Raw genomic sequence first — 23938 nt, forward strand, 5'->3', positions numbered from 1 at the left:
CTGTCCTCACAGAAAACACTCAGGGAATCATGAAATATGATACTCTTTACATACTATTTACATGAAATAGCAAAGCGATACACTTTACTCCATGTTTGCCCCTTTGGCTTGGCAGGCTTTTATGATCCCATTGCAAAAAAATCATAATTTAATATTTTATCAAAACATTTAACAATAAATAATAATACATATTTAAACAGTTTATCCACTTATCATCATCCTGATATTTAAATAAAACTAGAATTTTAATCAATGTTAAATGCTAAAAATACTTCTAATAATTGATAATACTTCTGATTTACATCATCTTAGAATTTTCAAGACAACAAAGAGCCAATATTGTTACAGAAATTTTTAATTTTCAAGGCAGTACCTTCTGAAAAAAAAGCTAAAAGAACTGTCTATTAGATACAATATATCTATAAAAGTAAAGGAAAAATTGTATGAAGTTTAGAAGTACTTGTGAACAAGTAAGTAAGCATGTCCTCAAAGTACAATTAAGTATATAATATGAGGCAAATTGCAATTTTATGTAGTCTTTTTGTTCCTCCAATGCCTGAGAGACAGATATCCTGTCTTAAAGGTGTCATAAAACATCAAAGACTCCCAAAGCACCCTCAGACTCTATTCTGAGGCCTTTCACCAGAGAATTGAAAGCTTCCCTTCACAAGGGGAGGTACCTGGGCATTCCCACCTAAATTCTGGTCTTGTGAAGGACCAGAAGTCAGATTTCCATGATCCCTGTGGGTCCCTTCCAACTCAGGATATTCTCTGATTCTCTGATCAGAAGGAACTGGATTCTACAACTCCATTTACCTACCAGTATACTGCAAGCGCTGAGGAAGAAAGATCATAGTAAGACTTGAAGCTGGGCTGAAACAAATCAAAATGCATCAAAACAAACCCTGGATTATACCAGTTGTCTTATGACTGGTATGTTACTTAAAAAAAAAAAAAAAAAAGAAAAAACATGAAGGAAAAAAGGACATTAAAATTCAAGCCAGAGAATTTTTCCTTATCGAAAAAGAGGAGACATTAGGGCATTCCAGGTAGCTTGTCAACATGTGGCAAACAAATATAAATGACATCTTGGAATAGTCTGGTATATCTGAATTAAAGAAATCAACCAAAGAATAAAAAGTAAACTGTGAGAAAACAAATCCCTATCTCTAAAGTCACCTATTTATCAGCAATTTCCTGGGTTCAGTTCTGCAATTCTTCACTCCTTATCAGACTGGAAATATTTATTAGACAGACTTTTAAAACTTTTTTTTTTTTTTTTTTTGTTTTAAATCAGACAATGACATGTCTTTATGAAGCAGGAATCAGTAACACCACTTCCTACCTTTCCAGTTACACGGCCACTGACTAGAGCAAGAGCAAGAGATGGCATCTCATGACTGCTGAATATACATCTATTTCTCCTTTTGACATTTACATCAAAAAGACCTAAGAGTTAAGAAAAAAAAAAAGTTAGAAATATGAAAGTATATTAATTCATATTTACATTTAATTACAATCGATGGTTTATCATTTTCAAGGGAAAAGAATTAATTCAGTGTTTAACTCAACAGTTTGACCTCTCCAATCAATAAATTCTCTCATTTGTTCAGGAAAGGGCATCAAGGGACTACTGTCTCTTTTGCTGCCTTGAGAAGAAAAGCCCTGAGAGGTAATGATAAGGAACAAATTTCTTTTTATCAGCACATATGCTTAAAAAAAATCCATAAAAAGGAGCTGAGAACTCCAGCATGATGAACTGAGCTCTAGCAATGAATTTAGATGATAAATAACAGATGATGTAGGGAACATAAAGCTCGCAGGTAAGAAAAGAGAATTCATTTTCTCTATATCCATAATAGAATTTGTAAAGCAAATCCTGCAGCATATCTCATGGCTTCTCAAATTTTAAATCTGGCCCATTTTCCAAATGATTAACTCTTATAGCTACAAAATAGTGATGAAAGGTAAATTCTTGCCATTTTTATTGTTCCCAGGGACAACAACGATTTTTTTAACCAACTGTTCTACCAGTCCATTATGTTGCCTTTTTGTAAGATGCAACTGTCTCTGGAGGAATCCTGCGGTGTCCTGATGCACTCTGGTGTGTTCTGAAAGATTCTATCACTTCCAAAAAGATCTGTGTAAGGTCTCTGTGTAAAGTCCCTGGCAAGACGTCAGAAAGACTGAGCAGCTCCATCACTACCAAGGGAATAAATTATGTGTACCTAATACAACATGTATTAGAAACAAGTGCTACTAATGGAGTAGGAGGAAAGCTAAAGGATGGAACTGGAAGACTGCTATTAAAATCAGTTAAAAAAATAGAATAAAATTAATTTATACATATATTCTATGTATGTGTACACATACACGCACACATATTTATACTCCTTATTAACGAACTCTACCTAAATTTGAACTTGTTATCTTAGATGGATCTAGTTTCAAAACACTCCAGCTGTCCTTGCCATGTGAGTTCTGTGGGAGCACCAAACTGCTGAAGACAAGAAGTTTTTCTATTTGGTAAAGGAAAGCCAGCAACAAGACACCATATGAGAATGAATGTGTGTGTGTGTGTGTGTGTGTGTGTGTGTGTGTGTGTGTGTGTTCTAAGAATATATTTTCTTATTTTCTGAGCCCTTATACATGCATACTTTAAGTAAGGAAAATGTTTAGTATGATTATCCACTCCTATCCATTTTAGGAATCTCAACATTAAAGCCTTTCTTCCTTGTATCTCTTATGCATACATCCAGATGGAAAATACTTTACCATATTTATTTTTCTTGTCACCAAGAGCATCAACTCTGCTGTCTGGGTAGAGGCAAATGAAGCCACGGGTGAGCCTGTTGTAAAATTGAAGTGTAATGCCTTTCTGAAATTTCCACCTTTCTGCAGCCCACTAGTTTTGTAAACAACAAACAGAAAAGACTTATGAGATTATATGCAGCAATTTGTCCTACAAAGCATTCAACTGACCTGATTTCACTCAAAGCATAATTTCAATGGTTTAAATTAAAATAAAAATATATACTCTTACAGTTTTTTCTCTTTTGAGTTCCAGTTCTTGTCCTGTGCAAATAAAAAGAGTGTAATTAATTTACAGAAATCCTTTCTTCCCTTTGAGAGAGTTTTCTTCCCCACCAATTTTCACTTACTTCCTGGAAATGTGCTGGCATCTGTCACAGGCAGTTCTCTAGCAATACTGCCATCATCCTGTCCCTGGTCCAGCCACCTAAAAACCAGAACCTCTTTCAGTAATAACCTCCACTGGCAACTTCCAAAGTACTTGGATATCGATACTTGCTGTCCTACGCATTAAAGTCTCAAGGCTGACAAACAGCATTACAAAAACCCAGCTTTAGTAAAAAGAGATTAACTTCGGCAAAAAATTATTTCTGTTTCTTGTTCTTGGTGAAACATAAGTAAATGCTTCCCTTGACTGAGGTACAAGGGCCTAACCCAGTTGTTACAAATCAGTGAGCTCATATTCATCCCAGATCAATAATGAATTGTGTAGTGGTCACAATGTTTGTTTTTCCTATCTGCAAGAAGACTACAGCAAGATGCAAATTATTCTGTGCCCTGAAAATCCCTATAAGAGGAGGCAAATCCAACAGTGGCAACAGTTTCACCATGTCTGAACTATGCTTTCACAATGCCTTTTTTACACATCTACTTATGTAAGTCTAACTCCATTTGAGTCAAAAGCATTCACACACCCAGAGTAAGATGGCAAGCACGGCATCAAACTCTAACAATAGCTAGCACATACCCTGTATTTTTCTGCCTGAAATGGAGTTGAACTCTCCCTAAATTATGTATGAAGCCAGCATTATAGATCTCTTCATAGCAGTTCATCTCATCTAGAATACAGACTCAAAATTAGGTCAGGCAAGGATGAGGTGCTGTATCTGATAGGCAGAAAGCCCTTATTCACACATAAATCAGTTTCAGTGTGCACATCGCTCACTCTGGGCTGTCTCAGGCAGTTATTTATTCACTCAGAGAAGTGAGACAAGGAAATAGAATTGGGGTGCCACTGGCAAGCTGCAGCTTCACTCTTACGTGACTGGACTTTACCGTTCCTAATATTTGCACTGATAGTTATAGATTAAAATTTTTCCACAAGGTGTTGGGAATTAATCAGGCATAGATAAAACTGTAAATGAGTTACAGAAGATTCTGAGCAGCAGCATCTGCAGGGGAAAAGGCAGGGAAGTTGGGATTGCTTCAAATTACATTGCAGCTCAGCAAGAGGCTGAAAAGCAAATGACTAAAGGGGATGTGGTCAGGTAGCTGCATTTGTGATTGCCATTTCACAGGACCTTAAAGTCTGATCCTGAGCTGACTGAACCTCACATTCATCTCCATACTAACTTCAGTAAATCAGGAACAGTTTGCTAGAAAGACAGCAAGCCACTCTTCTGACTGCACTGCATGACATGGAAGAATGGATGAACCTGCTGGTGTCAAATACAAGGTACTGGGTATGGGAAATGTGTAACAAAAGCCTATCTTAAACAGTTCAAAAGGTGCAAGAATGGAAAGTTCCCAGGCAGGACTTTTTGCTGCTTTTACCTTAGTTCAAATGCACCAGACATTTGGGGCAGATACAACTCTTAGAGCTGTAAGAAGAATCAGACAGCTCACTTCTTAGGAAACATGTATTTCCCCTTACAGGGTATTTCAGGAGAAAAACTAAGAGTAGTTACAAATTTATTAAAAATTTAACCCAAATCAAACACAACTAACCTGTGACAAAGAAAAGTATAATCCAAATCTGTTACAGGATCCTTGATCACAACTTTTTCCAGAAACCATCCATTTCCTTCAAAGAAATAAAGTTTTAAAAAAAAAGTTTCTTCATGACAGAAAAATTTATGTATTTAATTATGTCTGACTTCCTATAGTTTTCTCTTTTTTACTGGAACTGCAAAATCTGCATCTACACTGGCAGGTTGCAAGAGTCACAGTCTCCACTCACTGGAGACAAGAGTCTCCAGTCTCACAGCTGGAGAGAGGACAGTACCTGCTCCAGGTACTCTAGAGTTTCCTTATGGGCCTGCAAGCTGCTGGGTCTCTCCCTGGCTACATCCCTCCCTCCTTTAACATTGCCATCATATGAAACTTATTCATTTTGCCAAACAAAATATCAACAAGATTAGATAGCAGCTTACAGGCCCAAAATAAGTTGTTATGTTTACAGTATTTAGGCTCAAGAGTTTGAAAAGTAGGACTTGTGACTGCAAGCATTTTAATTTTTACCATTAACTGGAAGTCTAATGACAAGATAGCGCTACAAAAATCTTCAGTTGTATCTTTACAGTGCAACTGATAATGCTAATCCATCTAAAATTATATTGGCTCATTTTGACTTTAATACAAGACACAATCAATGTCTTAACATGCAAACATTCCCCCTCTCCACAGTTTTTCATAGGGATTAGTAAAAATTACTGTCAGATGCTGTTCTTAACATAATGGTTGAGAGTATAGCGAAAGTGAGATTTCTGACCTGATCCAAGCCCATTATGTCCTATAACAATCTTGTACAAACATCCAAGGTGCACAGCTTCAACAGAAAAGATGTCAGTCTGTAATCAACCAACAGAATTTCAGAAAAATCTAAAAAGCATAGCATTATTCAGCCACGAAATTGTGAATACCCATAAACCCTTCTAACTCTTTTGTCAAGATCATCATTTGAAATATTAGCTGAAACAGTGGCAGAAGCCTGATCACTTTGCTAATGAGAGTAGTGCCATTCAAATGAATGGGATCAGAGTCAGGAAAGAAAAATTGGTTGAATGGCTAAGCACATACAAATTACAGCAGATGTCAACATTAGAAATGCAGATAAAAAATGAAAATTTGTTTCCTCTTCACTTTTTAAACCAAATTTTTAGAAGAATGAAAACCAAAAGTACACAGCTTACCTATTTTACAAATGAAAATTCTCACTTTCAAAAGCAATGGTATAACATTAGAAAGTAATAGGGAATACTTAATTAAGGAATTGTGGGGAGCCATTGGAATACAGTGATTATCTCTTTTCTAATTGCAACTCTCTTGGATGTACCACCCACTCAAGAGAGAAAAGCCAGCCAAAGACATCAAAAATGCTCTTTCACTTACTTGTCCTTTTAAAAATTTCTTGGATTTCTGTGACCTGAGCAGCTGTCTTGATCCTGTATCACCTCTTTCTCCATAGACAGAAATATAGACATCAGCCTCAGTTGCAGCATTCCACAGGTCTCCCGTTGTCACATGAACTTTGTAGACAGTCACTGAAAATAAAAGATGACAACTTTCCATATCACAAGCACTATTATAGTTACAATAACATCTAGCTGGCTGTAGAGTCCAAATACATCTGTGTCAAGGACAGAGTATAAAATATTAAAAGTGCTATTCAATAAAATACAATACAAACTTGCTTTTATGGTTTTTATGTTTTCTACATTCATTGTTACATCTATGGCTGTCATTTGTGGGGAATGCAAACAGAAGTTAATTCTAAATGCCCAGTATTGGTCCTGCAGCATCATTTGAAGTCATCATAAACTGAAAAGTAAATAATGTAAATCCCAGATTGGAGTCACCGTAAGTGGTGAGATCAAAACTGTAAAAAGGAATGGGAGCCATTATCATTTTGAATGTACTGGGTAACCAAATAGGCTAAAACCTAGCACCATTGTTTTAGTTTCCAAGGACCTGAAAACTCACTGTTTTATTATTTTAGTAATTCATGTTATAGGATACAATCCTAGAATGGTTTGGTTTGCAAGACACCTTTAAAGACCACCTAGTCCAACTCCCCTGCCATGATCATGGACATCCTCAGCTACCTCAGGTTGCTCAGAGCCATGTCCAACCAGACTTTGAATGTTTGAATGTTTCCAGGGATAAGTAGCCTCCAATTTCATATGGATTTTTTTTAAGGATATAAATTTAGGAGGGAAAAACTAAACTTAAATTCAATAAAATTAAACCATTTAATAATTACTTAATTACTTAATTACTTATTAAATATTTAATAAAAATGGATAATGCAAGTAAGATTAAATTTGAGTCAAAACCTAATGAAACTGAAGGTTATGATACATAAAAATATCTACCAATATCAAACTGTGGTCCTTAAAATGCAGATGCAGGAACTCCATAAAATTCAGAATTAACATAAAACATGCAATCATAATCTTCAGTAAAAATGGGAAAAGCAAAATTTATGCCAACATACACTAACAATGTCTTTTTAGACCAGGTGAGGTACAGAGAGAATGAAAGGGGAAGAGAAAACCTTATTTTCTGGCACACAAGCTCTTCTTCCAAGGGTAGATGTCTGTGTGCTTCTCTGTCTTGCAAGCAGAAGAGTTTCTGAATCACTGGGTCCGAAACAACATCAACATTATCATCATTCAATTGTCAGTTTCTATTTGAAACATGTTAGGAAGATTGGCTGTAATTCTCTGAAGAAGGTTGCTTCCAAATCTCACTCTTCTGACGGCCAAACACCTTCCTTTTATAAGCACTGAAGATGTATTTACCATCAGTCTGTATCTGCAATTATGCTAGGTGGCTGCTCAGTGTTACAATTTTTCCCTTCATCCTATTTTTTTCACTATTATCTCCCACTTATTTACATGGTATTTTTTGTGCTTGTTACTAAACAAGCTTTCTTTAAAGAATTCCATTTGGATAATGGTAACAATTTGGAAAAAAACACTTAACAGCCTGCGCAGGTTTTAATGTGCCCACACAGAATGCTAGTGGTAGTTTCCTTCTGACATGAGAGCTAACTCATTTTGAGATCAGAGCCTCTGAGCTCCTCTGAAATATGTGGCAAAGACCAGCCACATTTAACACACAGAAGCTTTTGACATTCTTTAGTTAGCAGCAGAATCAGGCACTATCTTTCCCAGTGTATGCCTGCCTCAATACTCAAAATAGTTTTCATTAAGCAACTGTTAATTCATACTGCATTACACCCTTAAAATTTCATATGTCCCCACCTGATCTATTTACTTGACCAATTTTTTCTTTGCAGCACCCACATGAACACATGTCCCATGAGCAGACCACAGCAGAGGAAGAGAATTAATTTCTCTCTGGACCAAAATTCCATGTATAGGACCACAACAATCCTCTATCGCAACAATTGCCTCCTTCAATAACTACCTACTTTATAATTCCTGCAAGGAGAAAAGCAAAGGTCCACCAGCTACCAACACTGTGTAACCCTGATTTATTCACAGGATATAATTAATGATTGTGTCATAAACTATGAGCAGACAGGGACAGAAGTAGAATGGTAGAGGATAAAACGTCAAACGAATGCTGCTCAGTCCTCCAGCATTACAGTAACAAAGTGTCTGTGCAACTCTTCTTAACAGTTTAATTCCCATGTTCTGCCTTTGAATAAAAAAGAATGTTAAATCAGAGAGTGTTTCAGCCTCTTTTTATTCAGAAATTGGTTTTAAAGTGCTTCTCATCATCTCCCTTTCACATTGAATCCAGATCCCTTCACTGTTCTGTTATCAAACTATCTTCTCTGAAGTTGAAAGCTGTGTTCCCTTTTCACTGTCTCATGCAGAAATATGACACTGGCAAAAAGACACAGAGGCCGTCTTTCAATTACTAAATCAGAGATGAAACTGCCTTCTCCAAAGCTTTCTGTATGACCCTTTTTACACTGAATCAGGTAGAAATGCACAGAAGCTCTTTTCTTTCTCCCATGTGTGAGGGAGAAATTGTTAACTACAAAATGCAGATTGAGAGGTTGGTTGTAAGTGTGCCTTTGTGCTTTTCATGCACCGAAGATTACTTGGTAATAAAAATCTTTCATTGTATCTTTATTTCAGAAACAATTGAAACCTGCTACTCAGAAAGAGACCAAAAATTAGGATGTTCAGAGAATCACAGAATATTCTCTTCTGTTGGAAGGGACCCACAGGGATCATTGACTACAGTTCTTAAGTGAACAGCCCATATAGGGATTGAATCCACAACCTTGGCATTATTAGCACTATGTGCTAACAAACTGAGGTTGTTGAGATCTGCACCTCAGAATATTTTAATGAGAGCACAGTTAGGAAGAACAGATACTGCAAATAGGGGAATACAGCATATTCAATGTAGTATGTCAATTATCATTAATTAGCGTTTATTCAAAGGGGTGAGGAGGCGCTTGACTTTTATACCAGCGTGTTGTATGTCCCCCTATACAAAAAATAATAATCTCCTGGCCAAAGAGACCAAACCTGTGAGGAAGCAGGCTAAGTGCCTCTGAGGCTTCTCATGTCATGAAGATCATGACCACCCAAGACCAAAATTCATTGTGGTTAGTGTGGACAGGACCCTCTCTAGAGCATTTTATGAGCCTAATGTTTTATGTTGCTAAGTACTGGGGGAAACCTATCTCATTATTCTTTTTCTCTTAAAACGTACTTTTGAGGCACAAACCTGTTTTTTCTGATCTTCTTGTTATGTTCTTAATCTCAGAGCTCAGACATCACAGGGAAGCATAAATATAACTTCAGGTCACCTTATGACAAGAGTAATTGTCCCAAGGTATGTTTTCCCACATCCATGGGCCATTTTCTGGCCTTCCATTTTATTTGTATGTATCTTCTGCCTCTAGCCTGCACCCACAATATCTATTACCACTGAAATACCTGTTACAATTTCAACTTTAAAGGATCAACACAAGAGACCACAGGCACATCATAAAGCACTGATAAATTGTTAAACATTCTGGAAAAGGGGTTCCATAATTTTTAGAGAACTCAGAGTGGAAATTTCTCTCATCCCATTAATTTTGTCCTCTGCGGCTATGATTTTTGTGGGGAAGAGAAGAGAAAATGTCCCAGGTGGATGTTGTTCTAGTGAAGTCCTAGCACAAATAGTACCAGTGGTGTTGTGGCTTTTCCTCCTCTAGCACCATGCCTCAATGTGATGGGAATCTGCCACAGCATTCTTACCCCCTCACCCACATCTCTCCCAGGACTCACTTGCTGATCTTGCTAAGCCCTTGTAATTTTCTTAGAAATTTTCCTGAAAAGGACAGTGCCAATTGGAGAGAAAGGAAGAACAAGCACAGACTTTCCACTCCCTTTCCATTGATCAAGCAGAGGGATTTTATAGCAACATCAGGGATTGGTGTGGTAGAGCAGGACACTAAAACAGTGCAATAGCAGCAGCCAATCATTTTCATATTCTTTGGAATCATTCATCTTTAGAATTACAATAAAATCTCCCTGTGAATAATGGAGATTTTAACACTTACAGACTCCTGAAATATTTATTCTGAAAGTTTTATTCCACACCCAAAAATTAAAAGGTCTCTGGAATCTGAGCCACTTACCAGAAAGAGACTGAAACAGCCACTACAATAGTAATGCTGGAGCTATAATCCTCAGTTATTGAAAACAGAGTTTGTGACCTGACTCATATGCTGGTTTCATGGTGTTTGCATGTCTGACATGTCTTTACTATTGCCTTTATTTTAAACCAAACACAAGCACTGAAAATCTTACCAAACAAGGAATCCATTTAAAGAACGTGTGAAATTCAAAGCATTAAAGACTCTCTCAATTCTTTTCCAGTGTTTTTTAACCTTTTACCTGAGTATGAACAGTAACAACAGGAAAAGAAAGCAGAAAAAGTGATGTGGCAGCCAAAAAGTAATAGAGGGCCTGATGAAAAACAACAAACTCACCCCTATCAATATCAGTCTGGGGTCTGACTTTGCTGATGCAGTATTGTGCTTACCTGGAAGAATAGGCTGGCCCTGGTATAACACAGGAAGCTCCACAGATACTTCCCCACCAGCCTGATCCTCAGCCAGCCATCGATGTGCCGGGAAAGAGAACTGCTCCCCTGAGAAAAGGTTCAGCAACTGCACCTAAATAGCACCAAGAATTCCAATTTAACTTGCTGATCTCAGACCAGATGGAACAGAACATGAAACGTGTGGGATGCTGTTGAAATCTGTGCAGGTACATCTTTGTGGGATGACCACAAAACCACGGGTTTGGAGCATTTCTGCTCCCTGGATCCAACTGCCCAAATCTGACTTTTCACTCAGTCATATTTGAAAGCTCAGGGCAGAGTAATTCAAGTGCAACCGAGAAACAGGATTTTGTCAGCTCAGGAGCACTCCCACAGACCACAGCTGCTGTTCCAGCTGGTACATCCGTGGGGGCTGGCACTAGGTGGCATGGCTTACCAAAGACGGAACTTCTCACTGGGAGCTTGTCAATGCTTGTAACTACATTCCCTATACTTTTAGCAGAACAGGAATTAAAGGGACAGGTTTTGATTCTTCAACACTCCTTGTGACATAAATAAACCATGAAAGTGCTAGGCCCAACACCAGTTGAGGCCTACACAATGCCCTACATTATTTACTTCCATATCCACCTTCAAGCACGTAGCAGCAAAAGGACCATATGCACACCAGCTGAAGGAGGAAAAGAGGCTGAGTTATTTTGTACTTCGAAGTGCTCCTTAGTAAGCATTTCAGAGGCTGCTGCATGTTCTAATAGTCCTTGATTATGCTAATTTATACCCATATCTACACTAGATTTTGGATCGGCAGAGAGAAGGAAAGACACTCCTACATGTAGTTTCACTCTGTGCTTTGCAGAATCTAATCTCCTTAATTTGAATATTGAACAAACTCAGGATTTCTGGAAACAGTTTTATGTCTTTTGCTGCGTGAATATTAAACTTTAAAGACAAAGATTCATCTTGTCTGAAAAACATGGCACACCTAAGCCTGACAACCTCTGCTGATGAAGTCTGAAAGGGAAATTTGGATTAGCAAAGCAGCACCTTTGTGGACATTTTCTGGTCTGATATCATCTCAGTACAGATACAGACATAGAAATCATGGGACACTCATGGAAAACTAGTGTGCCTAACTACTAGAAAAGGTCTGCAGTTGTAGAACACACTGTTTTAATTTTAGTTCTTCCTGAAAAAAAATGCAAGTTTCCCAAGAAACAGTGATGCTAAGTGTCTGTAGGTTGTTCCTCTTGTGTGAAGTCTAGAAATCAATCCATTCCTTTGTCTCTGACTGTAGGGTTTGAATGTATTTCTTTTTTTTTTCTTTTTTTTTTGACTCTGTGCACAAAGTTGCAAAGAGGGAATGACCTGGCCCTGGCTGATGAACCACTCCCTAAAAACTGTATCTGATTGACTGAGATTCCATAAAAAGACAATTGAAATTTAAAAATAAATAACTAATGGAACACACTGAAGTGTTGGGTTTTTTTTTTTAATTTTACTGTTGATTTCAATTAATATATCCTAGGTGGACAGAAGTGAAATAATAACTTTTCATTTTTCTCTTTCATTTTTTGTCAGACTTCCTCAGTCTCTCATATGTCTGTCCCCAAAACTCAATACAGCTGGAAAACAAATACCTAGGTTTTATCATCAGGCAGTCATCACTTGAACTGGAAGAGAAATAATCCCCATAATTCTATCATGAAACCTCTTAGAGTGATAATACATGGTATTTCAGTGTACACATGAACTGACTAGAGGTATGAACTCACAAGACCTTGCCTAAACTTCAGTTAACACTTCCCAGATCTCAGTCTTCCTTCTGAGTCACAGGCCCGGGTAAAAACAAGCATCAAATAGCCAGATATTTTGACCACTGATCAATGAACATTTGACTTCACTGGGAACTTTGCATTAGATAGACCTAGATATAGTGTGAAATATAATTTTAATATTGAGTTTACCAGCAGCTTCTGAAGTTCTTCAGAAACTGCAGTCTCTCAACTGAGAGATAAGAAACCCTGGCACAAAGAAGAAGGGTTTCAGGCCTGCATAGCATATAATTGGCACACATAGTAGCACATAGGTTATAGGATAAAAGTCAGATCCTTTAATTTCCAGTCCAGAAACCTATATATTATGTTTCCCAACCAAACCTTGAAGTGCAACTAGATCATTCTCTTTGCTCTATTATATTTGCTTAACCTGCATCAAGATATTTTTTACATAAGGAGGGAAAAAGACTTCTTATTGTCTTTTTCTTATCAGAGACACAGAACTAGAAACATTTGCAATGTAGCTCTGGTGCTGTACATAGGGGCCCATAGGCATCAGCCACAGATTTGGGGAGAACTTGGCTAGACTTGGTTCAAGATTTTGTGGGTTTAAACAAACCCTAGGCACTTTATAGCATGCAAAGACTGTAGAAGACTCAGACTATAGCTGCTAACTTAAGTAGTCTTTTTTGCTGCCCAGCCACACATTTTTAAAGAAACATAATGTATTAAATTACAAACAGCCAACCCAGACATCATAAGCTGCTTTAGTTCCACAAAAAAAAAAAAAAAATTCCTTCATAAGTAATCCCTTAAATGAAGGTGAAAGCATTTGATGAAGCTAATATAATCCCAGGGATTTTTTTCTTACTCATATTTTGAATCCAATGTCATAATGACTGCTTTTGGACAGATAAAATTCTTTCTCACTGCTTTTACCTCTTTGCAGTGCCAGGCAGGGGAGTTCCCTGTATTTGTATGTCCTATTCGTATTTTGTAGAGATGTCCTACGTTCCTAGTATTGACCTGTAAAAGAAACACAACTAATGAAACAGAATATTTGCTAAAAAGAAAAGACATGAAACAGAAATTAATTTAGTAACTGTAAGGTGAGATTTTAATTAGAGGAATTAAATGACATTTAAACAAGTCTTTCATCCTTAGACTTTTGGGTCTTCTAAAAGACAACCCTCAAAAATCCTATTGGCCTGCCAATCCCATTCAAATATCTTCAGGAAGTTGTTGTGGTAATTCCTGAGTGAATATTTGCCTCACTGGGAGGTGAATAGAGACCATACATATGACTGAAAGCAAAAGCATCTTGACCCTAAAATCTATCTCAGTTTAGCATCTATACTAGCAACCTGCTCCAAAATTATTTTTGTCTCCCACATACCTCTGAGCTTTTCCCTACCCCTCCAGGGTGTATGTCTTACCACTTTTTGGAAACAATTGTGTTCAGCTTTGATGCTTCTTTTTACAAATAATTTCAATTAAATCAAGTTAAAAAGCTGTATTTGAAAGATTAGCTCTTGGGCAGGCTGGATGAATATGTCCAGCACAGATAACAGGGCACTGAAGGAATAACTTTGTGTAAAGGTTATTCAAACAACCTTACTATGAACTTAAGTTGAGAAATAGAAAGCTTATCTTCAAGGAACTGGAAGTACACCATCAGCCTTCCTTTCTCACTGTGTAATTTATTTTGTTATAATGTAGGCTTGATTTTTCTCTCCTTCTGTTGTTTTCCATAGAATTAATTTTCACGTTCTCATGGACATTGTATAGATGGGTGTGAACTGAGTTCCCTGTATCATGAATTTCTCTGAACTCAGTAGTATAAATGATAAAGAGACAAAGCAGTGAGGACAGACCATGGCTGTGTGCAAATACAGTGCAGTCAGAGATCCTTTTCTCTTTCTATACATTTCAGAGTAGGTTCTCCTTAATAGTATTCAATGCTATGAATACTTGCCTAACAGGGGAATCCTAGGTTTCAAACAATGGGACTGTCCTCCATGTTTTGCATTTTAAAGTAATTGTAGGTGAAATTAATTTCAGTACTAGGAAACAGCCAACAACATCTATTGTGAAGAGGGTCTTTTAATCTGTCAGGACCTGCTTACTTGTTTTATCGACTCCTTTCAATCTGGCTGGTTTGATATCATAAATGGAGAATGAAATTCTGTATCAGGGGTGCTGGATTCTTCTGAGAAATTCCATAGGCTGAAAGGGATAAGAACTGCACTTCCTGCATCCCAGTCATCTATGGGGCAATTGTGGAAAAGGTGAGGTCTTCATCAATGCTGCCAACACCTTTTCTTAGAGGGGGAGTTGCTGTGCTGGATACTAATGATGGAAGCACCCATTTGTCATATGGCCCCATAGCAGACACCTGTAGACAACCCCTGACAATCCTATTTACACACTCAAGCTATGGAGATTGTGATAAGGGACCTAGTCTGGCTCACCTGTGTAACTGGAAGCAGAAGTAGTTTCAGATAGATTTATTACAGGCATAAAATTTGCCACTATTTCACTAAAGCAGCAGGTGTTTAACAAAGTTAAAATTTTATCATAATTCCTCACTTCCTCATTTAATTTTTAATATTGTAGTCCTGTTTCAAATTTGCAAACAAAACAAGTATCTGTTGTCGTACATTTCTTGGTATTTTCTTGGGCACTATGCAACTATGCAAATAAAACACTAGTTCTTCTTCAACAGACAATAAACATGTTGAATCAAATCAGCTTTGGGTGAGTGGGAAAGGATACTAAATTTAGCTCTACATTTAAGTGTTGTTTCTCATTTCTAGATATGTGTAACATACAAAAAGCTGCCTTTTATCACATAGAGTTTGAAATGTCATGCAATCTGGCAGGAAGTAAAAGGGCAACAATGAATATATATTACTTACTGTGAAGATGTCTTCATTGCCTCTCTGAAATAATTTTCCCTTCTCTCCATCAAGAAAAATAGGACCTGAACTGCCACGATCCCCATACAATGCAATATAAACCTTTGAGCTTGTTCCTGCAGATGGCACATCACTGGTGAAGACTGACACATTCCATTTCCTAGCTATCAAAAAATGAAAAGACTTGATGAACTACTTAAAGTCAAGATTCTTAAATAAAATGCACTTCAGTAATCAAAATTTTAAATAATAGCATGTCAATGAATACAGAAATATGTGTTTCACAAAATTACAGCAGGCAAATATTGAGTTTGCTGTGTTGGGCATGTCATGAAATGTCAGGTTGTATTCATCTTTTATTCTAAATGTCCTATATGACCAAGTCAAATTTGAATGAACGTAGATCACCTTTCAAACACAGATTGAAATATTGTATTAAATATGGGGTTCTCTTTACTTAGGATATATCAGCTCTGCTCAATGCAGTGCTGTGTAATGACAGCCTTGACACTCATCAATTTAAATATTAGGGACTCTGAAAGCAAATTAGCTCTGCTGAAAAAGAACTGCTCAAGGATCTGTATCTCTCTAAAAGTGTGATCAGCTACACAGATGTAGTACCTAGTTTGGAATCCACTGAAGCTTTACCAGCACAAGAAGGACTTTGACCTGTTGAAGAAAATCCAGAGTGGGCCAGCAAGCTGATCAGAGGGATGAAGAACCTCTGCTAGGAGAAAAGGCTGAGAGAATCAGCCTGGATAAGGGAAAGCTCTGGGATGGCCTTCCAGTAACTGAGGGGAGTCTAGAGGAAAGATGGAGAGGGACTATTTGCAAAAGCATGTAGTCACAGAAAAAGAGACAATGGCTTCAAACTGAAAGAGAACAGGTTTACATTAGATATTAGGGAAAAATTCTTTACTGTGAGGGTGGTGGGGCACCAGAGAATCTGTGGATGCCTCATCTCTGGAAGTGCTCAAGATCAGGCTGGATGGAGCTCTGAGTAACCTGTCCCTGACAGGTCAGGGACCTGTCACTGCAGGGGGGTTGGAACTGGATGGGTCTTAAGGCCCCTTCCAGCCCAAGCCGTTCATCAGTGGAAGCTAAGTACCAATGGCACAGAATTTAGGGAAATGGTATCACTGGTGGATACTCTTCTCAACAAGGTAAATTTGATCAATTCCAAAACTGTCATAGCTTGAACATATTAAACTGAATGTATAAGTAAAAGATAACAACTGTGAGATCTGAGAAAGAGAAGTAACTGACAGACACACATTTGCTATCAACAGAGCAGTGTGAACTTCCTCAAAAGTTGCTGTAATCTGCTTTTGCCACAGCTGCAATTAGCTGATGATTGAATTCCTTGTTTTGCTCTGCTTGTGTGTGCACCTTTTGCTTTACTTATTAAACTTTATTTCAATCCATGAGTCCTCTCTCTTTTATTATCTCAAATCCCACTGGTGGGGAAGTAAGCAAGCGGCTGTGTGGGGCTTAGTTCTGACTGGGGCTAATCTGTGACACAATGTGAGAAAACTGCATTGACTATTCCCCTTAGCTCTTAGAGTAGATCAACATTGTGATTAGATTAATGATATTTGATAATATTAGTGCTATAAAAGTTAAGGTGCTCGTTTAATAGTGATACACTGAACAATGCATTGAACAATGCTCTTCTGACATCCTTAGAATTAAGATAAATATGCCTGGTGCATTTCAGAGACTACAGCCATGATAATTAGAGGAAATGAAGAAAATATTTATGTAGGAGAAAAAGTTGAGAAAATGTCTGATTTTGTTGATAGATACCAAGGAGGAAAAAGTGAAAATTACAGTGATGGCTTTGGGACACGTATATAAACTAACCATGAGTAGTCTGAGTATGGAAACCAGGAAACATTCAAGACAGACATCAGAAATGGGACTCAAGCTCTAGAACATCTGTCTGGTGCAAGCTGTAATGACTACAGAGAGAAAGATTTAAAATGAGATTTAGTAATTAAATGGAATTGCTTACCTAATTGTGTAGTTTCCTTCTAGCAAGCTGCTAAACAAGATAAACTGGGAGTTCCTGGGACTGTGATCTGTGTTATGCTGGCTGTTTCTTTTTAAATTATGGCAAGACAAAAACTGAATTCTTTCCAGATGTATGGCATACTCTCTGTAAATCCCAAAATGTTTGCTGAATGTTTTTCTATCTTATTAAAGCAGCTCAACACCTCACAGTGTTTTTGCCTCAGTCAATCAGTATGTTTCTGTAGCATTGTGAGGTTCTCTCTTCAGCTTTCTCCAATCTTAACTATGAAAACAATTTTATCTGTGCATTTCAGACACCTGATATTCTCTGTCTTTGCTTCAAGCTCCACCAGGGAGGGTGCAATTGGATTTCAGATTGGATTTCAGATTGGATGACAGGAAAAATTACTTCACTGAAAGGGTTGTCAAGCATTGGTGGCTGTCCAGGGAAGCAGTTGAGTCACCAGCCTGAAGGTATTTAAAAGATGTGTAGATATGGCACCTGGGGACATGGTTTAATAGTGGACTTTGCAATTCTGGGTCAATGGTTGGACTCAGAGGTCTTTTCTAACCTAAATGATTCCACAGTTCTCTGATCTTCCCTGTGCTACTAATGAATATATAAACCCTATGACAGTATGATACATCTCACTGTCAACCTTTTGTCCTGCTCTGAGGTGACATTTTATTCCTTCTCTTTCAGTTAATGTACAGAAATCAAAACCAGGTCTTTCAGTTAATATTCATTTCACCACTTGCTGTGGTCTCTGCTAATTGCAACCTGAGGGAGTACCTCACATCTCATGTTTCCAGGGCTTAGTTTGCTCAGTAACTCTCAGTAACTCAGCAATAAGGATCTGATTAAAGATTTCTGAACCTAGATCTGGAAGCCCTGAGGTTTTGTGGATGCAGCACAGAGTGCTGTGAAACCAGCAGAAAGGCTGTGAGTGATGGAGACATATACAGCTGTTAATTTGCCTATAAATTAGACATTATTTACAGCAAAGAATGCTATATGATATTCAGATGGATTGTAATAATTTTGAGTTGTTGAGTTATTCAAACAAAGGTTTTATTTTTGTATTGACATGTAAAGGGATGAAAAAATACCACTGAGACTCTTCACTTGGAGCAGCTCTAAAACATGTGAAGAAGGACACCAAAAGAAGTGGAGATGGACAGAGGAACATCAGAAACAATGGCAGCAGAGGAAATAATACACTGCTATTTGTTGTGAAATATATTAGACAATACATTTTGCTTTAGAGTTATAACTTCAGTTTATTACATAGAATACACCGCTTCAAACAACAGAAATTTAACATTCATTAGGGGAAAATATATCAGCCACTGGACTTCTAAAAAAAATGAGGAGTGCTTCTCATTTCCTACCTGTGCTATAAACCCCTTTTGCTTCACATCCAACATCCACTTCCCTTCCACGTGCCCTCTGTCCCACACAGACACAATCAAAGCCTCTGACCCAAGAAGAATTTGCATCAGCCTTTTATTAGGTCCCCAGTCTGGATAATCATAGGATCATGACCCAGGGTTTATCACAGCATGTACATGCTAGTTATTCAAGACAGTCTTCAAGAGTACAGAATAGCCAAATTCTCATTCCCTACCTGAAAAGTGGCACCTTCTTTTTTCAGGTATATCTCTGACTTCATTGACATTGAAGAGAGGTACTGTGTAGTAATTAGAATTAAAAGCTAACCAAAAAAACTGAAACACTCTCCCTAATCACAATATTCATTAAATATTTTCCAATTTCATGTGTTATATCATTTACTGAAAATTGTAAACCATATATAGGTACTTACTAGATGCAGTATTAAAAAAGTGCTGTAAACAGGTATCCAAAATAACTCTAAGGGCAGACTGAAAAATCCTGGAACATATTGCATATGCCTTAGATTCTCAAAATACGACATATTTACAAAAAAAAAAAATAAAACCTAAACAAAAAAGCCCACATATGCACAGAAAAAAACAAAACACAAAACCACAAATACAATCTTTAAAGTACAGACAGAGATTAAGTTAGAACAGACAACTAAAACTTTCAGTACACGTAGAACACTTTTAAGAGTAAGTGGTGTTGCATCAGAAGGAAATATGGCAAGAGCAGTCAGGAAGTCCATTGACAAAGAGTCTCTGTTCTCAGTTCTTAAATATGCCCTTTTTCTAGTGTCCTCTGAGTTAAAGGGGCCAACTTTATTTGGTGTCTGGATGATCCTACATGGAAAATCTCTTTACTCACATTCATGTTCAGCAGCTGACCTCTAAAATTTCAAACAGCAAATTTATAATGTTCATCCGTAAAAAACTAACATGACCTCTGTTTCCTACTTGTTATTGCATTACAGCATTTGAATAGTATTTCCTACTTTTCATTTCAAATTAAATATATCAGTTGATTTTCTTCTGGGAAAAGCATTTGTACTGAAAGGCAGTTTTCAAGCTCCTTCTCAACTGCCATGGAATACAAAAACCTTCTTAGAGCTTGGGCAGGTATTTCAAATTTCAGTTCTCTGTTGAAACAAGCAGCCAACATTTCTCTAGATGATTGGTATACAACTACCTCTTGACAGATAATATTTCAGGGAAAAACTGCTTCCTAGCTAAGAAATCATTGCCTTAGAAGAAAAACTTTTCTTCATGTGGGTGTTTCCCATAAAAATGTAATTAATATTTGTATTTCAGCACTGATATACAATTGTGACTTATTTTATCTAGTTATTCACACCGGGAGTTTTATTGGTTGAACCGTTCAGCAGTTTATTATGCGATTTTTTTATTTTTTTTTTCTGAAGATGTTTTTACTAATCTAATGTGATGGAAATCCCAAGATCTTTATTATAAGTCATTCTCATCGTTACTATTTCCGCTGTTCACTGTAGAAGAGCAAACTACTTCTTCTTTGTCTTCTTCTTCTTCTTCTATAGGAAAGGCATTTTTGTTTTTCAGATTTTCAGAGGCTTTATGTTCAATGCTATTTAAGGAAGAGTCACACTTCAGAAATGTTTCAGAATGACAGGTTTCTGATGGATCTGCCAACATAGGGGAAAATTTTTCTTCAACAATATAAATTAAATTTATTCTTAAGGTTTGACATATTCTTTTCTTTCCATTGGGTAACTCAGTATTTGTGCCTGTGACTAGATCACTTGGTACATGTTTAGATACACTATTTTGACAATTTCTGGCTTCCATGGGGTTTGCATTCATATCCTCTGAAATGTGTAACTCCCCTAAAATATTTGTGTCCTTCAAAGTTGAAGATGCAAGTATTCCAAAGTTACTAATAAAATCTAAGGTGTTATCAGCATAAAACCTATTAAAGATATTATTGGCGATCTTATTGATAGAGTTATTCTTCAAAGTGACATGATTATTTTTGTCTGCCAGGTCTTGACCTGGCCATCCTAAATGTTTGCTCTTTTTGGCCAACAAGTATGGACACATCTGGTTCTCAATATCAGATGCCTTTTGGTAGGCATATCCTCTCTGCTCCTCATTAACTGGTATTACTGTTACCATCAGTATTGGACAGTGTTGGCCACATATCGCATGGAGCCTATCCAGAGAATCTTCTTCATGAGGAGCACTTCTATCCACGTTACTAACATTAGTTGGCTGAGACTGGATGGGCACAGCATTTGAAGGCTTTTCCAATGGATGCACCTTGTTATCAGGCAATCTAAATTCCACAGATGAAAAGGCTGGAAAATTGGTTTCAGCCTGTGTGGAAGTAGAACCTGCCATGTTCGATGGATTGGTCTTGTCTTTGTTTGGTGCAGGAAGGATCTTACTACTGCGACTAGGTTTGCTTTTTGTATTTGACTCATCCTGAAAGGGGTCTGAGTCACTATTATGAGGCATATTGAAGTAGCTGCAAAATTTTTCAGGGGGTTTTACCATGTCTTCAAGCTCTGAAGAAGGGATCTCATCAAGGGTGGGGTACTGATCCAGATTGCCAAAGTGAGAGTACGGAACTTCATCACTTTCAATTGATGTTGTATCCAAATTACCATACATTCCAATCTGTTCAGGTGGTGACCTTCTTATCAAATGATTTTCTTTCAGAAGCCATTTACCTTTATCTATCAATATTCCTTCATCTTCACCAGCCTGAATGCTAGGTTGACAATGTTGATTTGGAGATTCCTCTAAACAGTCATTAGTATAGCTTGTCTCTTCTCTGTTAAGGGCAGACTGTGGTGTTGGTGAAGGAGTATTTTCTCTTCTTGATATAGCATCATCTTTGTTTACTTTTATTGGATATTCCTGTGATGGTAATGAAGAATGCGACAATTTCTCTGCAGAACAAGACATAGATTCTTGAGAAAAATAAATGATTTTTTCCCCCACTGCAGAGTGGAATCCTTCAGTATCCACTTGAAATACTTTTGACGTATAAGGAAATCCTTTGTGAAAGTCAGGCTTAAATGAAGCTTCTGTCTTGCCATAGAGTCTTTCAATAGTTCTCTTTACATAGCCAGTATTGTAATGTTTTTCAAGTGCTTCCTCCCCACTTTCATTGGTCAAGTCACTGGATACTCTAAAGTTATAGTCACTCTCTTCAGTATCTGGTCTGTAATCTGACCAGTCTGACGTAGCAGGACTTTTTAAGCATTTTTTTAATTGAGAGGTGTCAGAACACATTTTATCCTCCAGTTCTTCTACTTGCAGTTTCTGTTCTCCTTCAGTCATGTCACATTCTGTAATTTGCTTTGATTCATAACGAAATGATAATGGAGAGACTGTAGATAACCTCTCAGAGGTTTCCTCAGATATTTCTTCATCTTCCTTGTCACCCTGTACAGAATAATCCTCATTATTATATTCTACAGAGGTTTCAGTATCTAGTGTAAGTTGGTTTTTTGGGGCTTTGTCAGTATCTGCTGAATTTGGATGAACATTCTCAGCTTCATTTTTATCAGTAGTAACAGGTACAGCGTCTTTTTCACCTTCTAACTCAGAAGTATCCTGATCTAAGATACAATTGTTATCATTAGAAGTTACACTATGAACTGTGGAGTTAGGTTCTACTGAAGATTCCGACTCTTCATTAATGAATGACGTATCTTGATTTTTTTCATATAGGCTATCAGGCATTTCTTCATTTCTTTCTGGTATCTCTAAAGCTGATGGAAAGCTACAGGTACTTGAATTAGTATTGGCATATTGACCATCTAGTTGAGTTATGGGAGCAGTCATGTCTAAAGCCTCTGTTTCTTTACAAATTTTCCTCTCTATATCAAAACAGCTTTCTGGTTCCCCAGTTAATTTTAGAGCTTCTTCAGAACTGACACCGTCCATTGCAATGCAAGGCTCAACTGATTCTTCATGTTCATGCAAACATGTATCATTAGGAATTTCAGAGATGGGCATATTCTCCTGTGTGCAGTCCTGCTTTTCAAGTTCCTTCCTAAAGTGTAATACCTTATTTTCTGTTGATTGTTGGAGATGTGAGAAGACAGCCTTCAGCTCATCAGCTTGTTCTATAGCTGCAGTTTGTTTCAGACATTTTAACTGTGTCAGTATTTCAGAACAGCTACAGGAATTCTTTTGCATATCATCTGTGATTGTCCCAATCAAACTCTCTCTCAGATTCAGTAAAAGTAGCCAAGCTAGGAGGGCATTGGAGGAAGAACCAAAAGCTGCAGGAGAAAGATCTGAAAAGCTGCAAGACTTTCCAATGCATCCACTATGTCCTTTCTGCAGACCAAGCAAAACTGATTGTAGTTCATGCAGCAAAATGTTAGACATGCAGTTATTCTGAACTTCAATTCCAATTTTCTCACTAAAAATTGTGCAATCAGCTTGAACAGCAACTTCAGATCTTTTTCTTTTACATAGGTTGTTAATTTGAATGTCAACTTCTGCCATCTTTTTATCCTTGTCATGTGCTTCATGAAACAAATGTAGCTTACTATCCTGATGAAATTCTGACTTTAGTGAATACTTAGCTTCTTCTACTATAGATGTGTTAGAATGAATCAAAGAGTCAGTTTGTCTTTCATCTGCATCTTTTGCTGAGTCTTCTGAAATTCTCAATTTACCAATAGGTTTTAATGGTTTTTTTGTTAAATTATCTTCAAGTAGATGGTTTTTTCCAGTTACATGCACATTATTTGTGATAAATCTAGATTCTTTTTCTACAGAAGCACCAGTATTTTCTTTGGGAAAAGAACACACACTGCTGTTCTCTACAGTCCCTTCTTTTCTCTTTATAGGGGGTAAGACAGAATTTGATAATGAATTTTTCAGCCAAGTTTGGACATAATTTTCACGTGAATGTTCAACAGTCTCCTCTTGAAAGCCCTCCTGGTTTAGAGACTCTAGTGTAATGGCACTCTCTGACATATTTAACTTATTTACAACTTTACCTAGATTTTTATTCATCGCCTTTTGCTTTTTCTCCTT

At 37.3% G+C, this 23938-nt stretch overlaps 1 protein-coding gene across 1 annotated transcript in view; it reads right to left on the reverse strand.

Moving 5' to 3' along the window:
• RP1 (RP1 axonemal microtubule associated) overlaps positions 1-23938 on the reverse strand; it is a 205012-nt gene that overhangs the window by 131297 nt on the left and 49777 nt on the right. The window contains exons 5-14 of the mRNA XM_086888036.1: positions 15491-15654; positions 13512-13598; positions 10777-10909; positions 6142-6293; positions 5522-5600; positions 4759-4834; positions 3162-3238; positions 3044-3075; positions 2776-2905; positions 1346-1449 (exon numbers count right to left, since the gene is read on the reverse strand). Coding sequence (XP_086744162.1) covers positions 1346-1449; positions 2776-2905; positions 3044-3075; positions 3162-3238; positions 4759-4834; positions 5522-5600; positions 6142-6293; positions 10777-10909; positions 13512-13598; positions 15491-15654 — 1034 coding nt within the window. The remainder of the gene's footprint in view (positions 1-1345; positions 1450-2775; positions 2906-3043; positions 3076-3161; positions 3239-4758; positions 4835-5521; positions 5601-6141; positions 6294-10776; positions 10910-13511; positions 13599-15490; positions 15655-23938) is intronic.

The sequence above is a fragment of the Cyanistes caeruleus genome, chromosome 1, assembly GCF_971803275.1.
Source record: "Cyanistes caeruleus chromosome 1, bCyaCae1.hap1.1, whole genome shotgun sequence".
Taxonomy (NCBI): Eukaryota; Metazoa; Chordata; class Aves; order Passeriformes; family Paridae; genus Cyanistes; species Cyanistes caeruleus.